At 42.8% G+C, this 22,804-nt stretch overlaps 1 protein-coding gene across 3 annotated transcripts in view; it reads left to right on the top strand.

Annotated features, from left to right (window-relative positions):
• Positions 1-22,804, top strand: part of Pde7b (phosphodiesterase 7B) — a 381,712-nt gene that overhangs the window by 264,958 nt on the left and 93,950 nt on the right. For all 3 annotated transcript variants that reach the window (XM_045158760.1, XM_045158761.1, XM_004651322.2), the window contains one exon: positions 15,736-15,819. In XM_045158760.1, coding sequence (XP_045014695.1) covers positions 15,736-15,819 — 84 coding nt within the window. The remainder of the gene's footprint in view (positions 1-15,735; positions 15,820-22,804) is intronic.

Genomic DNA, 22,804 nt, shown 5'->3' with positions numbered 1-22,804 from the left:
GAAGCCTAGAGTGGGCAAGGTCACAGGGGTAATAAGTAACGTTTTATGCTAGTGAGTTCTCTCCTTTGTGTTACAGTTTCACATACAATATTGTACCCATCATGGCATCTGCCATAGCTCTCACCTTAGGTCAAAGCATCTTTGAACAGGGATTGTTCCACTTACTTAAGGTCACGGGCTATGAAGAAAGTGACCTTGGTTTCCAGTCTGGCTTCATAACGTCCACGAGCAAAGAGATTAAGCCTTTCTTCTCTCTCAGGACATCATCCTGACAATAGCACTTATCTAAGGGACTTATTATGGGAATTGAATGACACCATTCATGAGAAGTACTCAAATATCACATAGAACACATTAGAGACTCGATAAGTGCTAGCTACCGCCGTAGAAATATCAGTTACTGTTTGTTTGTTTTTTAAAAAATAAAAAGCATAGCATTCTGTAATGTGGATATAATATAATGGATTCAACCACTTCCCTAACAAGTCCAGTTTTTGCCATCTGTTTCCTTTCTGAAAAACAAACAAAAATATGAACAACACTCAGAGCTTCAAAGAATTCTAGTACCACCATAGGCTGGAATGAAGAACCCTCAAATACCTCCTGGTGCTGAGCTGACTCCAGGGCTGAGTGTAGTGGCCTGATGTTCCTTCTAAAGCTGCAGACTTGGTGTGGAAGTCTCCTAAAAACAGGCCATCTCATGGGACTAACAGTATTTCCTATCCGTGATCAGCAACATCTTTCCTTGTAGTGTTTTGGCAAGTTCGTCCTTGTTCCCGGCCAGAATCAGGAAGTTCAGAAGCACACGAAAACAAACACAGCATAAAAATGCTTCTCTCTGATCATTCCAAGTCCACAATATTGGTTGGGATTGTATCTTACTAATTATATTTATCCCCATTGATATGCCCATCCTTTCCTTCCCAATGAATATTTTTCTTGGCAGAGACTTCCATTAAATTATATTTTCCCTTAAAACATATCTTAAGTATGGGAACTGGTTAGAAGGGTTATCACTGTATTTTGCAAAATTTCACAGACATTATCAAGACCTAGACCGTCCTATCCTCGAAGCAATTTTCAAATTATCTTTTATTATTCACAGGGATTACTACTGTTCTTAAGGTCAGCGTGATATTTTTCCTAAAACCCTCATCATTTCAAGTACAAGCAAATGTTATATAAAGTGCTACTTCTTGAAATTTTACTTGTCACTCAAGATCCACTTATCTCTAAAGACCTATCAGATATCAGTTCCTTAGGAAAACCTTCCCAGCTCCCCAAGTCTACATGAGCACCACAGGATGCTACTTCTCTATCAAAGACAAAGTCTTCTGGGCTTAGTCCCTCAACTAAGCCCAGCAGACATTTTCAGTCATCTTTCTACCTTTTCATCATGATCGATCAAAAGTAATTACTTCCATCTTTCATAATATATTTTTTACTAACTTTTAAAATTAGCATACAAAGTAATGGGCTTCATTATAGCATTTTCATACATTAAGTGTCATTGTCATTCCTTGCTCTCTCCTCCCTAATATAAGCTCTCTCCTTCCTTCCATGGGGCTGCCCCTTCCTTAGAGACCCCTCCTTCCTCTAGCAAGGCATTCAATGTTACTTAAATTGCTAAAATCTATATGGTTGACCCTATTCACTCTTCTCTTCCTGAGCAACTTCCTATAGATCCCTAGCTTTCTTCTCTTCCTCGTCCTCCTTCTTCTTCTTCTCTTACTTAAGAAATTTAGGTCTGAAGAGATTGCTTAGTGGTTATGGCACTTCTCTGCAAAGCCTAAAGACACAGGCTCAATTCCCAAGTACCCACATAAGCCAGATGCACAAGGTGGCACATGCCTCTGGAGTTCGTTTGCAGTGGCTGGAGGCCCTGGCATGCCCATTCTGTCTCTCTTTCCTATCTCTCTCTCTCTCTCTCTCTCTCTCTCTCTTTCTCTCTCTCTAATAAATAAAAAATAAACAAAATTTAAAAATAAATTTGTGGGATTTTTTACATTACTAACTCTATAGGCTTCTGGTATTTCATAGCTTTCTATGATTTGGAAATTTACATCTTTATCCAAGGATTCTCTTTTTTTTTTTTTAATTTTTTATTTATTTATTTGAGAGCGACAGACACAGAGAGAAAGACAGGTAGAGGGAGAGAAAGAGAATGGGCGCGCCAGGGCTTCCAGCCTCTGCAAACGAACTCCAGACGCGTGCGCCCCCTTGTGCATCTGGCTAACGTGGGACCTGGGGAACCAAGCCTCAAACTGGGGTCCTTAGGCTTCACAGGCAAGCGCTTAACCGCTAAGCCATCTCTCCAGCCCCAAGGATTCTCTTTGAACCTCACACCCCGGCTCTTTTGCATTTTGCTTTGAAATCTCTAGCACCCTCAATGAAGCCAAAGTAAAGTGGATGACAGTCTTCCCCCAAACAGAATGCTAGAATTCCCCTTTTCTGTGATTATACAGTCATCCATTCAGCAAGCCCATAGTTTAAGAATTAGACTTATTCTTCCCTCTGCCTCATCCATCATATGCAATCCCTCACCACACTGTGTCAATTTTCCCCACTAAGCATCTCTAAAATCTATTCAGCTTCTCTCTACCAGTCCTTCCATCCTTCTCTAAACTACCGTATTTTTCCTCCTGATCTATTCTCCTTGCTCTTTCTTTTCGTTTTTGAGGCAAGCCCAACAAACAGACTGGCTTTTTTATGAGAGAGAGTGAGGGCAAGAGCGAGAGAGAGAGAAAATGAGAGAGAAAGAAAATTGGCACCCCAGGGCCTCCAGCCACTGTAATTGAACTGCAGATGTGTGCACCACCTTGTGTGCATGTGTGACCTTGCACATGCATCACCTTGTGCATCTGGCTTACATGGGACCTGGAGAGTTGAACATGAGTCCTTTGGCTTCACATTCAAGCGCCTTAACTGCTAACCCATCTCTCCAGCCCTGCTCTTCATTTTTATCCCTTATAATCTGATGACTCAAAATTGCTTAATTTTGGTTTATACATATTTAGTACATCATTTTCCTGTTAATGTCATCCTCTGGCTTCCTAATCCTCTTGGAATGGAGTCATACTCCCTAGCCTTTCCCACAAGGGTTTGACACCTCTCAATGTCATTTTTCACTATACCCCACGCCAGCCACTTTATTCTCTTTGCTATGACATGCTTGGCTTTATAGGGCCTCTCAGATATGCAATCCTCCTTCCACAGGGCCTTTGAATCTATGGACTCTTTCTGCCTAAATTGTTGCACTGAGGTGCCCATGTAATGTGAAGTACCAACCAGAATGCTTTTGAGAATAAAAGGTAACACTGGGCTGGAGAGATGGTTTAGCTGCTAAGTGCTTGCCTGTGAAGCCTAAGACCCCAGTTCGAGGCTCAATTCCTCAGGATCCACATAAGCCAGATGCACGAGGTGGCGCATGCATCTGGAGTTCATTTGCAGTGACTAGAGGCCCTGGTGCGCCCATTCTCTCTCTCTTTCTCTCTCTTTCCCTCTCTCTCTCTCTCTCTCTCTCTCTCTCTCTTGTTTTCTGTCACTCTCAAATAAATAAATAGAAATTTTAAAAATAAAAATAAAAAATAATTTTAAAAAGGTAACACTAGACAAGACAACAGGTACAAATCAGGACTTCCAGGAAACCTGGTCCACGTACTCACCTTAAGTAATTCTATTCACTTACCAGATCTCGAATCAAATACTGCTTCTTAAGGGGAGCACAACACAACCTCCCTGGAAAGATGATGTCTTTACAAATTTCACAACACAATAGATACCTCTTTCATTCCATTAACCAAAGTTGCAATACCATGTTCATATCTAGGGTTATTCTATGCCGTCCCCTCCAGGAAACTGTAAGCACCATGAAGCTGAGGCTATTTCCAAGGTCCTTAACATTGTATTTGACTGCCAAATAATGGCATGTGCCACCAACATCATTTACATCAAATGTCATTTATCAAATGAAAGATGTGAACTAGATGCTTGAGAATTCCTTTTTTTTTTTTTTTTTTCTCTCTGTGATGGCCACGACCAGCCACTGAGTCATGCACAACAGAAATCTAGGCATTTCCCTTGACACCTGACCTTCCTCCATCCCCAGTATTCATTCTTCCCCATAACCATGTTCTTAGTAGCCATCTCTCCCTCATCCTCTGCTTCCTTTACTTTCTTTTTTTTTAATTTTTTTTTGTTTATTTTTATTTCTTTATTCGAGAGCAACAGACAGAGAGAGAAAGAGGCAGAAAGAGAGAGAATGGGCGTGCCAGGACCTCCAGCCACTGCAAACAAACTCCAGATGCATGTGCCCCCTTGTGCATCTGGCTAACGTGGGTCCTGGGGAAGCGAGCCTCAAACCGGGGTCCTTAGGCTTCACAGGCAAGCCCTTAACCGCTAAGCCATCTCTCCAGCCCACTTCCTTTTCTTTCTTGACCTCTTTTTTCTCCTTACTCTCCAATCTCTTCATATATATATCAATCTATTTTTCTATGTGTGTGAGAAATATAGTAAAATAATTAAATAATAAATAAGTAAATAAAATATAAATATCTATTTTATTAAAATATCATGTTTTTCCAGAAAGCTATCAGACTCATCATATATAAAGACATATTTTTCGTGGCTTCGGAATATACGGTTATTAAATTGCCTATCTTATCTGATAGTTACAGAATTCTTATTTACTGGAAACCTAGTGTAAGAGTCCTCAGCCATTGTTCTAATATGCAAAGGCCCTTACAATATAAAAAGTGTTTAATTTAAAGGTTAAATCTTAATATTTAATACTGAATGATTTGAAAAGTAAATGCTCTTTCAATTCTAACCAAAACATGTTTAGCATGCAAGGAAGTTGCCTTAAACTCAAGCATTTTCAAGATCCTTATCATATAATATCTTAAAGCTTTACAATGCTTCTGAGACAGAACCCCAAACCCAAACATTTCAGAGTCCTTAAGTCAGACTCTTTCTGGTTTGTGCCATATTCACTCGTTGATCTGATTTGCATCAGGATCATTAACGATCTGAGGGCCAAGATGACCTTATGCGCCTTCATATCTCTTATCACCCTCTCCCACCTACTTTCCAACTTTTGGTACGATGTTTCAAATGGCCTGTTGAAATGAACTAAATTAGTCTATAATGCCCTCTGAACCTGCCCTAGAATTGACTCTTTAAGACTTTAATACCTAAAAAGAGGAATGTACAGTTCCTGTGGTCTGACTCACACCACTTGGAGCTCATGGTTCCCAGGTCATGGTCCACGTCACGTGTCGTGGACTTCTCTAACGTCGTTGTGAAGACACATTCACTTTCCTCAGCAAGCAGTCTTCATACTTTTTTTAACCTGGGTGTGTCCCGTAGAAGGAGAAGCAGCGCCTCCTGGGAAGACCACAGGAAACCCTGAATAACACCCGGGCTGATCTTTGTGGAGAATGGAGACAGTGAGCATGTGTCCCCTGCTTGAAGAAAGGACTCCCAGGAATGCCATGGTCTAAGTGACCCAGTCACTTACCAGCTCTGAGGACCTCAACAGGGAAAGTCCTTCTGACACCTTTTGACACTTAGGGCCTTGGTAACCAACACATTGACACAAGAACTCATTTTTTGTATGTGTATATGTGGTGTGTGTGTGTGTGTGTGTGTGTGTGTGTGTGTCGTACATGCGTGTGTGTGTGTATCTGTGTGGGCACACATATGTGTGAACATGTGTGTACAGGCCAGAGGCTGACATCAGTTGTCTTCCTCAGTTACTCTTCACCTTATTTTGAGATGGACAGAGCCTCACATTGGACTTGGAGCTCCCTAATTCAGCTAGACTAGCCAGCCACCAAGCCTCTGGGATCCTCCTGTCTCTGTGTCTCCTGCACTGGGACGTGGTGCTCACGTGCCACCACGCCTGGCATTTCACGTGGGTTCTGGAGACCTGAACTCAGTCTTCATGCTTGCACAGAAGAAAACACACTTTACCAACTGAGCCACCTCCTCAGCCCCAAGGACTAATGTTTTGTGGGGGGGGGGGTTATCACCTATTACATGCCAGGCACTGTGCTAAACACATTATGTACAGACATTCATTTACAAAATCAAAAACAAAGCAGACTTAGTTTGGGAGCGATTCTGAAGACCAAGGTGTTGTCCTAGAAGTAAGTACGTGGCATGCAACATTCCCCATTGGTTTTTCTTATTGGCTTGGTTCCTGAGATGACTCTTCGGGCTATTGTCCCTCTCCCTCTTTGTAAGAAGACCTGTTCGGTGTGTTCTTTTAAGTTCTTTCACAGCTCTTTGGAATTCTCCTTAGATGGTCATGCTGCTTCTTGTTCAATATCTTTTTTTTTTAATTTTTTATTTATTTATTTGACAGCGACAGACACAGAGAGAAAGACAGATAGAGGGAGAGAGAGAGAATGGGTGCGCCAGGGCTTCCAGCCTCTGCCAACGAACTCCAGACGCGTGCGCCCCCTTGTGCATCTGGCTAACGTGGGACCTCGGGAACCGAGCCTCGAACTGGGGTCCTTAGGCTTCACAGGCAAGCGCTTAACCGCTAAGCCATCTCTCCAGCCCCAATATCTTTTTTTATTACTATTAAACTCCTATGTGCCCAGTGGTTGGAACTTAGATTTTTCTCATTTTCCCTCCAATACTCTATCGAGTTGCAGAATGAGGATAGCTCCTGTTGCTGGGGGTCTGGGTAAAAACCCACCTCACTTGATTTGAAAGACAGAGCAACACAGTCGCTTTCATAGCATTCAGACCCCAAAACACGCATTTGCCACCAAGTGTTTAATAACCTATGCTAAGGTTCCAAAATACATTGTTTGGTAAAAGTCTCTTTTCCTCTGATTGCAATATAAGCATCAAGATTCTTTTAAAAAAAATTATTTTCAGGGCTGGAGAGATGGCTTAGCGGTTAAGTGCTTGCCTGTGAAGCCTAAGGACCCCGGTTCGAGGCTCGGTTCCCCAGGTCCCACGTTAGCCAGATGCACAAGGGGGCGCACGCGTCTGGAGTTCGTTTGCAGTGGCTGGAAGCCCTGGTGCGCCCATCCTCTCTCTTTCTCCCTCTATCTGACTTTCTCCCTGTGTCTGTCACTCTCAAATAAATAAATAAATAATAAACAAAAAAAAATTTTAAAAAAAAATTATTTTCATGTGTGGAGAAAGCATTATTTTGTGCCTTTTGTCAAAAGCATGATTTGTAGATAATTAACTTCCAGCTTCTCTCTGTGCTGCATAGTTCTCTCAGCGACAACCCAGAAATACACAGCTAGTGAAATTGACTGATAATGGGCAAAGAATGTTAGTGAACCCAGCACATGACTAGAGGAGCCAGCCTCACTCGAGAAAATGAACTGCTGACCTGGGGGGATGGTTCAGTGGATAACACGCTTGCCACACTAGCATGAGGGTCTGAGTCTGGATCCCAGCACTCAGGTAAATGCCAGGTGTGCAGACATGTGCCTGTGCTTCTGGGGCAGGTGAGGCAGAGAGAGGTGGATACCCAGGGCAAGCTTGCTAGTGAGAATAGCCACATTGGCATGTTTCTGGGTTCAAGTGAGAGACCCTACAGCAGTCAATGAAGTGGAAAATGACCCAGGCGAACACACCTTGGCCGATGGCTTTCACTCACACATGCACATAGGTGAAATTCACCCCCACACACATGAGCTCACACACAAACACACATATACACATGCTAACTACACACACATACACATGCAAGGAAAAAAAGAGGGGGGGAGAAAGAAGGAAAGAGAGAGAAAGAAAAAGAAAAGGAAGGCTGAAGGGATGGCTTAGTGGTTAAAGCACTTGCCTGTAAAGCCTAAGGACCCAGGTTCCATTCCCCAGTACCCATGTAAGTCTGATGCACAAAGGGTGCATGCATCTGGAGTTTGAGTGACCACAGGCTGTGACATGCCCATTCTGTATTTGTCTCTCCCTATCTCTGCTTGCAAATAAATAAATATTTTTTATTTTTATTTATTTATTTGAAAGTGACAAACAGAGAAAGAGGGAGAGAGAGAGAGAGAGAGAATGGGTGCACCAAGGCCTCCAACCACTGCAAACGAACTCCAGACACCTGTGCCCCCTTGTGCATCTGGCTAACGTGGATCCTCGGGAATTGAGCCTTGAACCAAGGTCCTTAGGCTTTGCAAGCAAGTACTTAACCGCTAAGCCATCTCTCCAGCCCCCTAAATAAATATTTTTTTAAAACTTTAAAAAAAGAAAAAGAAAGACTGAAGCTTTACTTGGGAAATGTGGCTCTAATCAAGCCTCAGTGGATCACATGCACCATCACAGCACTATGGACGGTAATAACTAACACATAACGTGACAATAATAAACAACGCGTTCTGTAAGCTGCTTGGACTATCCCATAAATCTAAGGAATGATTAAATCACACAGCCCTCCCCTTTGTTAGGCTTGATAAACATTCTGGGAGAATTCGTTCTCCACACTCATGCCGAGGGTAGTCATCTGAGCGCAGCACTGGAAAAGCCCGTGTCTGAGACACAAGGGTCTGGTTCTTTGTCTTCATTTTGCAAGAAATGGCAGTGACATGACTTAGTGATGCGCACAGGAAGCTTGAAGGAGTGCGTTTCAGCCAGAGCTTTGCCTTCCCCACCATGTTTGGTCTGCTGCAGGATTTCACGTCATCTTCATTCACTAGCCAAGCCCACAACGTGAGTCTCCCTGCAGCCGATTGATATCCAGCTGGTCACGGTCCTCGTTCTTAGCCGCAGCGAGCGCACAGTAGCAATGGCTCTGTACCTTTCGCAGGCTCGCTGCTCACCCTGAAATGGCCTTGACGCTGCAGGGTTGGGGCCCGAGTCTGGTTCTCCTCATATGGACCGTGTTCCAGCCACTGTAAGCTGTCATCACTTCGAGTCTCCACCCTCTTTTGCCAGTTACATAAGAAGCCACATAAACGTCTGCTCCCTAGCACAGGCTTTTATTAAACAGACACCGTGTGAGAGGCCAAGTGGGCAAGAGGTCCATCCGGAGCCATGTCCCCTGGGAGAGGCAGGGGCGATCTCCAAGCCCCGGGCTCCCCGAGTGACTCAGCTCTGCTCTCTCTGCCTGTGTCTGCGGCCTTCAGGACCAAGGACGACATGTTATGTTTTCAGCCTGTTGAAGCAAGAGCAGCGGTCCTTTCAAAATAAGAATTCCCTTGCTATTTGTTTCTTTTTGGAACACAATAAGAACAGACCGAGGACATGGCTCTGAGCTGTCAACGCTTCCTCCCAGCTAACACCGCACCTTTCCTTTGCCAGGAAAAGAGGGGAAAGAAAAAAAAAACTCTGCTGAAGTCAAGCAAGGGCCTAATGAATAGTCAAAATAAGTGTTTAGCTTGGATATAAGGCTTTAGGTAAACAGATGGCTGCCCACAGCGAGAGCCAGTCAAAGCAGCTCAGCAGGACACCACTTGTCTGTCCTTAGGATAACAGTCCCCTGGCCTCTGCTCCTCCAACAACAGTCCTTACTGAGTTATTTCTCCTCTCAGCAGCATATTGAAGCAACTTAGTACCAGAAGGGACTCATGAAGGCAGGAAGAAAAGTGAGCATTCCATATTAGAAATATCTGCTAAAGGAGCTGGAGAGATGGTTTAGCGGTTAAGGTGCTTGCCTGTGAAGCCAAAGGACCCAGGTTCGATTCCCCAGTACCCACGTAAGCCAGATGCACAAGGGAGCACATGTGTCTGGAGTTTGTTTGCAGTGGCTAGAGGCCCTGGCTTACCCATTCTCTCTCTGTCTGTCTCTCTTCTCTCTATCCCTCTCTCTATGCTTACAAAAATAATAATAATAATAATAATTAAATGAAAATAAAAAATATTTTTAAAAAGAAATATCTGCTAAAGGGATGGAGAGATGGCTTAGCAATTAAGGTGCTTGCTGACAAAGCCAAAGGACCCCTGTTCAATTCCCCAGTGCCCACATAAAGCCAGATGCACAAGATAGTGCATGCATCCCCAGTTCGTTTGCAGTGGCTTGAGCTGGCACACCTATTCTATCTCTCTCTCTCTCTCAAATAAATAAAATATTTTAAAAAAGTAATTCCTTTTTTAAAAAAAGTAATAACTGGGCTGGAGGGGTGGCTTAGCGGTTAAGGCATTTGTCTGCAAAGTCTAAGGACCCAGGTTCTATTCCCCAGGACCCATGTTAGCCAGATGCACAAGGTAGTGCATGTGTCTAGAGTTCGTTTGCAGCTGCTGGAGGTCCTGGTGCACCCATTCTCTCTGTCTCTCTCTTTCTTTCTCTCTGTCAAATAAATAAATAAAAATAAAAAAATATTTTTAACAAAAGTAACATCTGCTAAAAACATCCAGCTTACTATATCAGAGCTTCTATAAGAAAGATGGGGGGTGGGAAAATGACTCAGCAGTTAAAGCCACTTGCTTGCAAAGCCTGGTGACCTGGGTTTGATACCCCAGCACTCACATATAATCAGAGGCACAAGATGGCACCTTTGTCTGAAGTTCGTTTGCACAGTAGGAGGCGCTGGTGTGCCCATATTTGCTTTGCCTCTCTTTTTTTTCTTAAATAAAAATTACAAAAAACAAAAACAAAAAACAAGAAAGCTAGCCTATGATATGACATGGTTTGTTTTGGTTTGTTTGTGTTTAACTTTTTTCATGTTAACTTTCTAAGCTGCTGGTTAGCCCACTTACTAATCCTGTCGCTCTAGTGTATTTTCACATGATTTAATCCTTTCTATAAACAATTACTGACTACCCCTAAGGGCTATGAAGAGTTTCATGAGTAATTCATCTCTAAGACTGTAATTGTGGTTACAGACGGCATAAGCTCCAACACGGAATGTTCAGGCGTGGTCCTTTGAGTTTGCTGTTGCTGCTGTTGATCGGTTTGTTTGTTGTTTATTTAAAGATCACTGCTGTCAACTTGTTTTGTTGGTATATGTCCCTTTCTTTCCCAAAGGAAGGGTTCATCATGAAAATTCTGTTTAATTGAGAACTTGAATAAATTAATTACAAGCTAATACCAGTTCTGTTAAACAATATTTTTTTAATTTTTTGTTTTATTTGTATTTATTTACTTGAGAACGACAGACAGAGAGAAAGAGACAGAGAGAGAGAGAGACAATGGGCGTATCAGGGCCTCCAGCCACTGCAAACAAACTCCAGACTCATACGCCCCCTTGTGAATCTGGCTAACGTGGGTCCTGGGGAATCAAGCCTTGAACCTGGGTTCCTAGGCTTCATAGTCAAGCGCTTAACCACTAAGCCATCTCTCTAGCCCATGCTAAACAATATTTTTAATAGTTGTTTTCCATTTTATACTCAAAAGTAATAATGCCCTATTGATCTAGAACTGAATTCAACCATCTTATTCATATGCCCCGTTCCCACTGAAATGTTCCTTGAATAAACGCATCTATTTGACTGAATCCTGAGTTTATCAGTAGAGTTCCCAGTGTTCAGTTTTCAGGAATCATGATTGATATGTATTTGATTTATTGGTAAATTGCAACCAGAGCCTACATTAAGTAAGAAAAGCTAATGTATAACAGTTTATGCAGTTTTTAATGCTGTACCATAGGGAAAGGGTTAATAACATGGGTTTGTAGTCAGTCCTGAGTTTAAGCACAGGATTTGCTGGTTTTTTCTTTTTTATTTACATATATGTATATATATTATAATAGGCAATACTCTTTTTTCCCCTCTCCCCTGCTCCTGTTTCCCTGGGGCCCTTTTCAGTGGGATTATGGTATTTACTGTGGGGTCATGAAGGCCTCAGTCAGTCCCTGCGGCATTGTGGGGGGCTATAAGCACAAGTTTTCATTAGTTCTATGAGCCTGACAAATTACTAAATTTCCATTGGTTTTAGTTTTTTGGGGGAGGGAGCTGTTAAAATGACCTAATATAATAATACCTAGTTTAGATTATTTGACTGATATGAATGTATATGAAATGCTCAGCATTAAGAATTCAATAAATGTTGTTTATTTATTTATTGATCTGCCACTGCAAACAAACTCCAGATGCATGTGCTTCCATGTGTAACTGGCTTATGTATGTTCTGGGAAATTGAATCTGGGTCTTTAAGCTAACCTAACTGCTAAGCCACTTCTCTAGCCCAATCATACTTTTTTTATTTGCCTAACAACAACCTTGTGAAGTAGTCTAAATAGTTATAATCATGTAAGTTAAATATTAGAAAACTAGATTTCATGGAGGTTGTTAATTTGTCTAAGGTTACGCAAATGTGCCAAAATGCCAATCCTCTCAGTGCAGGAGACACCTCATTCCTACTGTATTGTCTTCCATTCACATACTCTGCCATATGGAACTGTCTCTCCAGTTTCCTTCACTCTAAAGTCTTGTATGACAAGTCACTTTTCTGCCTCGCCCTCTCAGATAGACAAAAGTCATAAGCTCCACCTTAAAACCTACATTAGGGGCTAGAGAGCTGGTTCAGCATTTAAGGCCCTCACCTGCAAAGCCTAATGACTTGAGTTCGATTCCCCAGTACCCATATAAAGCCAGATACACAAAGTGGTGCATGTGTCTGGAGTTCATTTGTAGTGGCTGAAAGCCCTGGTTCTCTCTGTCTCTCGATCTCTCTCACACTCTCGTATGGTAGCACAAACCTTTAATCCCAGCACACAGGAGGCAGAGGTAGAAGGAGGATCACTGTGAGTTCAAGGCCAGCCTGAGACTAATGAATTCCAGGTCAGCCTGGGCTAGGGCAAGACCCTACCTCAAAAAAAAAAAGAAAGAAAGAAAGAGAGAGAGAGAGAGGGAGGGAGGGAGGGAGGGAGGGAGGGAGGGAGGGAGGGAGGGAAGAAGAAAGAAAGAAAAAAGAAAAAACAAGCAATAACAAAACATACCTACATCAGTAACACACAGTTGTTTTTTTCTGGGACAATGGTACCTTCATAACTACAATGGCAAAAGCAAGTGTTATTACTCTAAGAAACTGTTAATAGAGAAATGAATTCAAGTGGCAAACCTAACACCTCTGAAAGAAACTCAAGGGATGACAACAAATCCACAGGCCCAGCCAGCTTCACAGACCAAATGACAACAGACACCTATTCTTACTTCCTTAAGGCCTATGCCTATCTAACCATCATTATGAAATACAAGTTCCCCTACAGTCAGCACTGAGTGTGTTACGTTATGAGAATGCCAGAGATTCTTGACGGCTCCTACAACTTCTTTTTATGCTTTTTAATTATTCCTTTTTTTTTTTTTATTTTAGAGAGAGACAGAGAATTGGTGTGCCTGGGCCTCAGCCACTGAAAACAAAATCCAGACATTTGCACCACATAGTGGGCATGTGCAACTTTGCACTTGCCTCACCTTTGTGTGTCTGGCTTATGTGGAATCTGGAGAGTTGAACCAGGTTCCTTAGGCTTCGCAGGCAAGCACCTTAACTGCTAAGCCATTTCTCCAGCCTGGCTCCTACCACTTCTACCATGAAGGAGTTCTTTTGTTTCTCTTTGACTATCAGGTCTACCCTGTCTGTAATATTAGACATGGATGGGACTAAGAGACACCTGCCTAGAAAGTCTAAGAACCTAGATCTAACACCAGCTTTACTTAACACTGTCAACTCAGAAAGCTTAAGGAAAGCTAACATCTTTCTCCTGAGTGCCTTCGAGGGACCTGGGGCACTTTGCTGAGGCTCCAGAGTAGAGATGGTCTTTTTGACATTCTTCCCTGAGCCACTATCTTTTTCACTTATAAAATAAGGAGCATAATAGCAGTTCTCCTCATGGGACTATTGTTAACATCCAATAAGAGAAATAATAAATCCATCATGATGCTTTTGAAAGTGGAGCATTAAAAACACAGGGTGTTCAAAGATCACTACAAGGAATGAGAAACCTTCACCTCTTCTGGTGCCTTTCTCTTGACTACTGACCATCCACCCCAAGAGCTTACCAAGACTACCAGTATCCCTTTCTCTGATGTCAGAATATAATACATACATATATGCACACATAAACACACACATATTGTACGTGTGTATATGTATGTATATTATCTTGGTGGTTTAATGCAGGGTCTTGCTGGGTGACCCAGGCAAGCCTAGAACTTTCTGTGTAGCTCAAGCTACCTTTAAACTTATGATGCTCCTTGCCTCAACCTCCTGAATACTGAGATGATAAGCCTGGCAGATTATTGACCTCATGTTTTGAAGTATACTTTTTCATCTTTTCCTTTCTCTTCCCACTTTGCTTTAGCTCTTTTGTTTTCTTTAAAAAAAATTATTTATTTATTTGAGAGAGAGGCAGATAGACAAAAAGAAAGACAAAGAGAGAGTAAGTATTGTGCTCCAAGGCCCTCCTGCTGCTGCAAGTGAACTACAGACACAAGTGCCACTTTGTACATCTGGGTACTAGGGAATCAAACATGGGTCATCAGGCTTTGCAAGAAAGCATTTTTAACCACTGAATGAATCTCTCCAAATCCTTTAGCTCATTTTTATCAACTTAGTTCTTTTTAATTCCATAAATTGTAAGAACCTTTAATATTAATATCACCGTAAGATATCAGATTATTCAAAGCAAAAGAAATAAGACACTAAATTCAAATTCAAAGCAAAGAATATTCCAAAAGCTCACACCTTGCACCTTATAACCCCAAGGGTATTCAAGACACCCAGGTACATTCTGTGAGGGACATTGTCACTTGCATGGGTTGCAGAAGGTAAGACTCTCTCGCCAGACCTGGTTAACTCCAGATGTCAGGAATCAGGCTAAGGCCTGAGTGCTTCTAAGTCTAGGAAAAAGTGGCTTTTGGAAGGTACCTCATTGCTCCTGGAATTGATCCTTCTAGAATCAAAACCCTCCCTGATTCAGTTTTTCCAGAAAGATATTGCTTCTCATGGATTTCTATATCACCTCTGATTCGGTAAAATGCATAATTAGTGAATCTGGTCTTCTGCTCTGGGATAATCACTTAGGGCTCACCAAGTACCAGATGGAACAAAGTATGATGGAGAAATGCAGACTACATCATGAGTCATAAACCAGCATTCACTGCCAAGCTCTGGCCATGGCACTTTGAAGCAAGACCTTTTCATTGAATGAGGCACCTGAGATAGAGAGAAATCTGTCTCCCAAAATCTCATAGGGAGCAAGCGTCCAACCCAGGTTTCCCTAATGTCTGCCTTATTTTGAAGTCCATAGTGTTTTCCATGTTACTTCATTATGTAACTTGATGGGAAATTCAGAATACACACACTGTAAAGAATATACACACTGGGGCTGGAAAGATGGCTTAGAGGTTAAGCGCTTGCCTGTGAAGCCTGAGGATCCCAGTTTGAGACTTGATTCCCCAGGACCCACGTTAGCCAGATGCGCAAGGGGGCGCACGCATCTGGAGTTCGTTTGCAGTGGTTGGAGGCCCTGACGCGCCCATTCTCTCTTTCTCTGCCTCTCTGTCACACACACTCTCTCTTTAAATAAATAATTAATTTTTTTAAAGACTATGGAAATTTTGTTGAGTTGTGTAATTCCCACAGAACAGGCAAAAGCAAGAGCGCAGTGGTTCATTTGTTGGACTATTGTCAAGTTCATTACACTCAGCATGAATTAAACATCTCTCTGTCCACCTATCACTGTCATCAGTGAAAGGGAGTCATTTTTCTCCCAGTATCTGGTGCTGGGACCGCTGACATAACCGGTTCAGAGGATTTACTGAGCAAAAGTGAATACACTTGGCAACGTCTTCAAACACCTGTTTGGCTTTTCTGTTTTCTAGGAGATGTACGACTAAGGGGTCAGACAGGGGGTCCTGCCGAACGCCGGGGCTCCTACCCATTCATTGACTTCCGCCTTCTTAACAGTGAGTAATCAAGTATACCTGGAAAGGAACAAATGTTCTCTTCAAAAAGGAAAAAAATACTCCTAATTTATTACGAACTTCAAAACCTCCTAAGGTCTGCCTTCCTTCCTCCCGCTCTGTCCTACCAACTGGAAACTCCTTTGTCAGTTTCCTCAGTGCCGGAGTAACTGCGGCCCTGCCCGGCTCTCCTCCATCGCCTTCCAAAGCGCAAGCCTTCAACTCTGTGAGCCTTGCATTAGCAAAGTGCTCTTTTCATTTCCAGCACATTCTTTCCACCTGCAGCCGGGACTAGACCAGAGGAAGTTTTTATTTTTTTTTTTATTTATTTATTTTTTTTAGGCAAGCCCAATACACTGGTCTTTTGTTATGACAGAGAGAGAGAGAATTGGCATGCCAGGGCCTCCAGCTACATAATGAGACTCCAGACATGTGGGCCATCTTGTGTGTATGCACATGCATCACCTCGTGTGTCTGGCTTACATGGGATCTGGGGAGTCAAACCTGGGTCCTTTGGCTTTGCAGGCAAGCTCCTTAACTGCTAAGCCAATCTCTCTAACCCTATTTTATTTTTAAAACTTCCCAGAAATCACCTCTACAGTTGTCCCCAGAACCACCTCATTATCAAATTCTCTCTATTTTTTTTAATTAAGTAAAATATTTGTATGGACACATCATGTATTGGTTCCACCGTGTCCCTCCTCCCTGAGGGCCCTCCTTGGTGGAGTGGCTGGTATTCACCATCGCGTTGTGGGTTATGAGTTAAGGGAGCAGTGATCAGTCATTGTGCATGGGTGGGGCAATGTCTCTGGATATTCCCTCCCACCCTGTGGTGCCTACAATCTTTCTGCCCCCTCTCCCATAAAATTCCCTGAGCCTTGGTGGGTGTGCTTTAAGTCTACTTTAGTGTTAAGCTCTCAGCAGATTGTAGATTTCTGCTCTGGTGTGTTTTGAGTCTCCTCAGTGTCTGTCTCCATCACCCTGGTGCAGGTTGTCAGCCTCGCTGTGGAAGCAGCACTCTTGCTAATTCCTCTGTGGTTTCACCCAGGCAGTGGCTGATGTGTGAGGGGTGGTCCATCTCCTGTGAGGTAGTCAGCTATCTTTTCTTGCCATGTTGATAGGTTTTGGTTATCCTCAGTTCTTGCTGCCTTCTTAAAAAGAAAAACAGATTCTCCAGCAGAGAGTGAGATGAGCATAGGTTAAAGCAGGAGAAGCATTGTTAATTTAGAGAGATTTTCATGGGTATAGCCTCACTTTTGGCCAAAGACTAGTGGGAGCATGTCACTGGAGTCCATAACCTTGGTTGCCATAGTATTTTGACTGGGTTCCCAGTTCCACCTATGGCTCCTTTCCACTAAGCAGATCTTTTAGCCAACCAGAGAGCCACTGGATACCCACCTAGGTGTCGCCATTTCACAGGTGCGTCCATCTTGTCAGGCTGGTTGCTTTCATAGCCGTGTCCCCTGCTTGCTCACGACGTGCTTGGCCAGTTTCCACCTGCAGCTCATGTAGAGCTTTCCAGCACTATACAAGCAGACCATCTGGGACCTGGCTTCCTTCCGGATTCCAGCCAGATCTCTCCGTGTTCTGTGTCAGCAGCATGTGGTGTCTTCAGCATTAGGGGTTTCCCTTTGACCTTAGGTGGGTAATCAAGTGCCTTGACAGAAGCCCGTCTTGTGTTGGGGACCTTGTAAATCTCACTGATCAATAGCTCAACGTGGGTTATAACCAATTTCTGATTCTGGGAGTTACAAGCCAGAGCCAAATATCTTAGGGTTAAGCTTCATCCCACCCTCTCCAGGGCCCTTCTTACCAGACAATTCCCCCTAACTCCCCCCAAACTCCTACTGAGGGTTATATCTTTTGGGCTGCAATCCAGGAGGAGGTTTTCTATGGTAACAAATCATTTTTGGATTTAGTTTTGTGCGTAGCTCCTTCCACCCTCCCGTTCCCCTTCCCCCAGACCTTTTCGTCCCTATTATCTGTCCCTTGAGTCGCTGGTCAGGTATGCCTGCAACTCAAGCCATTCCAGGTTAGGAGCTACAGGTGAGGGAGAACGTGCGGTGTGTGTTTGTCTGTGCTTGTATGAGATCACTTAGTATGATCATTTCCAAGTCAATCAATTTTCCTATAAATTTCGTCATATCATTTTCCTTTACTGGGGATAGAATTCCATTGTGCATATGTGCCACATCTTCATTATTCTGAATTCTCTCTTGGTCTAATCTAAACCCCTATAATCTTGGCCAAATTCTTCATGAAAAGGGAGATTCTTTGAGTCTGTGTTTGCTGTTTCCTCCTTCATGATTCATTCTTTTTTTTTTTTTAATTTTTTATTTATTTATTTGAGAGCGACAGACACAGAGAGAAAGACAGATAGAGGGAGAGAGAGAGAATGGGCGCACCAGGGCTTCCAGCCTCTGCAAACGAACTCCAGACGCGTGCGCCCCCTTGTGCATCTGGCTAACGTGGGACCTGGGGAACCGAGCCTCGAACCTGGGTCCTTAGGCTTCACAGGCAAGCGCTTAACCGCTAAGCCATCTCTCCAGCCCTCATGATTCATTCTTAATTACTATTCCTCCCTTCCATTATTACTCCACCTTTGGAATGCTTTTCAAATTTTGAGTCTTTTTAAAAAACATTTGTGTGTGTATGTGTGTGTGTGTGTGTGTGTGTGTGTGTGTGTGTGTGTACACATGTCAGGGCCTCTTGCCATTGCAAACAAACTCCAGACACATGTGCCACTATGTTCAGCTGGTTTTACATGGGTGCTGGGGAATTGAACACAGGCTGGTAGGCTTTGCAATAAAGTGCCTTTAATGAGCCAGCCCAGCATCTGAGTCTTAATTCTCTTCATTTCATATTCCTTTGGAAGCCAAACTAGTAATGGACCAACACTCCAGATTTCATACCTTCTATCTTAATCATCCTTCACCTTAGACTTGAGGCAGGATATGGGGTGGAGCCAATAGCTAACTTCACAACTTGCCCCAAGGTTTTTGGGTTTGGCTTCTCATATCACATCTCTACAATTTTCAAAGCGCCTAATTGTATCCACAGAGCATTACTTTACCGTGACATGAACAAGCTCAGTTCATGAGGTAATTTGATTTGACTCGACCCCTAGAAATTATGAGAATAAATTAGAATTTGCTATTTCTGGTCCTTAGGTCCTTGAAAGGCCAGCTGAAGATGGACGTGTTTGTGTTTCTCCTGGCTTGCTAACCAATCCTATCAATGCACACTGTCTGTTTTTCTAGCTCTTTCAGGGATACAGAGCCCTGAAGTAACTCTTTCATTGCTAGAGACAAACTAGACTTCTGAATTTAAAATTCAGAATCGAGCAGACTAATAGAATATTAAATGCAGTCTATGGGAGCTCCAGTGGTACCTTGGCCTTCTCTTTATGACCCCAGTGCCTTTTTGGATTCTCCATGGAAGTTAAACCTTTGACATTCTCAAGACTGTTTGAATTTCTGGGTCCAAGACTCTAAGAGTGGCACTATTCATGTACACCAGAACACCAACAAAGTTATGAGGTGGAAATAGCCAAAAGCTTCTATAGCAGACATTATTTCAGGGTTTTTAATATAATACATGAGAAAATTAGAAAAATAGAGACCTTTGTCTTTATAATCAAGGTTCCAAAAATATTTTTATATTTAACCCCGATGCTCAGAAGTTGAATCCATCCCTACTAATGGTGACGATCCCTGCAGGTGAAAATATGGAATATTTGATCATCTAGGTCACTGGCTTCTGGATGTAAAAATAGATTTTTTTAAACTAATTTTTTGTCTGAAAAATATATATTTAGATGGATGTGTATATAAATGTAAGGAGAACTTTCTTGCAGGCAAAAATCATTGCTGTACCATTTGCCATATAAAAGACCAGCTACAAGCATTTACCATACTGTCACACACACACCCCAATGGAGAGCCTCAACATGCCACCTGGGCCTGAGCCCTGCCCAATCTCCTTCCCTCTCCCTGGCAACTGTGTGCCCTCCACCCCCACTCCCCCACACTTGGTGCTCACGACCCTCCTCCACTCACTGAGTGGAAACATTGTCCCTCCCCCTCAGAAATTCTTCACTTCTCAGGACTTCATTCTAGATAACTTTTTCCCTCTTAACACTGTATACATAACCTATGATAAAGCAATCCTAATTCACCTGCATCACATTCTGCTTTATAAGTAGACTCAGGTTCTTTTCTTCTTGGATAAGACAGGTTCCTGAATAAGCTATAAGACCCTCATGATAGTTACTGACCATCAATAGCTACATAGTTAATTTGCTGGTTGTATTAAAGGTCTCCTCAAAAAGATGATACTAAGCAACTATGAATGTAAGTCACCCACTGTATTTAACTCAAGCCCTCCGTATGCCCTTACCTGTGATAATATACAGCCCTCACCACAATGCCTGCATGTGCCCTGTGGGTTGAAAATATAGCTTGAAGGGCTGAAGAATGGCTCAGCAGTAAAGAAGGCATTTGCTTGCATAGACTGCTGGCCTAGGTTCTATTCCCTAGTACCCATGTAAAACCAAATGTACAAAATGGTGCATGTGTCTGGAGTTCATTTGCAGTGGCACTAGGCACTGGTGCATTCATTCATTCATTCATTCATTCTCTCTATATACATAAATAAATAAAAATATTTTTAAAAATAAATAATTTTTAAAATTAAAAGAAAATCCAGCCTGTAGCGTTACCATGACCACCCTGCAGTTTCCTTACTCCGCAGTTATAGCAGCTGTGGCCACGTAGAAGTAGGCATGCTTATAGAACTTCCTACAGAGATAACAGCTACCTGAGGAGGAGGCAGGACAGGAAGCGTGAGGGCCTGCCTCTCACTGCCCTGGGCTACCACTCTGGAAGTCAGGCTCTTCCCAGGAGGGGTGACCGCCTTTCTCAGCCTCCTCCATTCCTCACCCGCACTCCCCAAGCAGGGTTGGAGATGAAGGGCTTTTTCAACCTTTTTTTTTTTTTTAATAAATTTGAAAAATAAATAAATAAAATGGAGAACAATTGAGGAAGACACTCAACATCAGCATCTGGCCTCTCTCTCTCCCCCCCCCCTTTCTCCCACACAGTATATGTACACATACACACACACACACACACACACACACACACACACATACAAACATGCATAGTTACAAATATTCTACAGGTGCATGCATATGCAGAACAAAAAAGAAAAAAATAGAACATTGGTGAGCCTCTGCCTCCCTCCCTCCGCCCCCCTGCCCCAACTGCTTTGGTAAATAAAATTTTTTTTGGAACAGTGCCATGCCCAGTTGTTGACATGTCTGACATCTAGGGCAGCCATCATGCTACAATGGCAGAGTAACTGCTCAGAGACTGTATGATCCCCCGTGCCAAAGCGCCCGCCACATTCTGGCCTGCCACAGAAAACTTACTAGCTTGGATATTTTTAAGCAGGTTTAGAAGGGTTTTATGAAGTCTCCTTGAGCATACATCCATTCCAGCCTATTTTCCTTTGTCAATTTTTTCTTTTCAATTTGCAATACCATTCCTTAACTTTCAAGAATGGACTTAATGTTTACTAAATTTACATAATACAGAAGTAGAAACAGAAAACAAACCTCTTTGACTGATCTAGATACAAAATTCCTATTTGAAATAATTAAACTTCTAATGATGCAAGCATTCATCGGGAAAACATGTCTCTTTCCATGTCCTCGGGGGGCAGAGAGGGCGGACACAGTTCTGCTATACTGAGAGCCCTATTGCCTGCATGCAAGGTTGTTCAATACCTGGTTCTCCTGGCATAGTCTTAGCCCATACTGGTTGCTCAGGGATGCAAAATAATGACTTGTCCTGGTTTGAACAATAAATTACAAACCAACTGCTTATTTATAAAGATTTTCTCACAAAAATGTTCCTTCAACACAACAGTGCCCAAAGAATCACACGCAAGAATAAGTCCAAGGAGGACTGGAGTGTTGCTCAGCTGGTAGTGCTTGGGTAGCTTGCAGAAGGTTCTGGGTTTGATCCCCAGCACTGCATAAACTGGGCATGCTGGCCCCGGTCATCCCAGCAGCTGGAAGGTGGAAGCAGAAAGATCAGAAGGTCATGATCATTCTCAACTTTGTAGAAAGTGTGTTCACAGCCAGTTTGGGCTAGAGACCTTGTCTCAAAAAAAAAAAAGAAGTCCAAGAGGTCTGTGGACAGCATTGTGAGTACAGTTAAAATCGAATGGGTTGTGTCCACAAAAACTGCTAAGACAGTAAATCCTAAGTGTTCTCTCACCACAGAAAAACCAGTTTATGATGCATCTGTTAATTCTTCCTCATTTACTCATCCCACAATGTATATTTAATTCAAAACATCTTGTATGACCTAAATAAATGCATTTTGTCAATCAAAGTACCCAAGAAATGAAGAGCAGGAAACGACTTCCTTAGGAGAGATCCACCCAGATCAATACAAAGACATGAGACAAAATTGCTCCATATTAAAAGTCACTTTCACTTCCAGTTTTGACTTTACAAAATTTAGAAGAGCCTTTTGTTTTGTTTTGTTCTTTTGTTTTTTTGAGGTAGGGTCTCACTCTAGCCCAGGCTGACCTGGAACTCATGATGGAGTCTCAGGGTGGCCTCGAACTCACGGCAATCCTCCTACCTCTGCCTCCCCAGTGCTGGGATTTTTAAGGTGTACGCCACCACGCCCAGCTAGAATAGCCATTTTTTTGTCTCTAAATTTCTAGATGCTTCTGTGAAAAGGTAACAGGAACTGGTGTCTTCATTACCCCGTGTGGGAGCCAGGAGGCATGGACCTTGAAAGAAGCAAGTAATCTGTATACCTAAGCATGGAGGGGCAGAGCCCAGCGAGGGGAGCGGGACCCTCCAGAGACCTGGAGGAAGGCAGGAGCCTCAGAAATGCAACAGCTCTCTCGTCCCAATGCCGACTTCCTGCCAACTTATTTCCTTCGCTGGCTCTGATGAGGGGCAAAC

Source organism: Jaculus jaculus, chromosome 9 (genome assembly GCF_020740685.1).
Source record: "Jaculus jaculus isolate mJacJac1 chromosome 9, mJacJac1.mat.Y.cur, whole genome shotgun sequence".
Classification (NCBI taxonomy): Eukaryota; Metazoa; Chordata; class Mammalia; order Rodentia; family Dipodidae; genus Jaculus; species Jaculus jaculus.
Note: the sequence above shows the minus strand (reverse complement) of the source record. Positions and strands in the feature narration are given on the sequence as shown.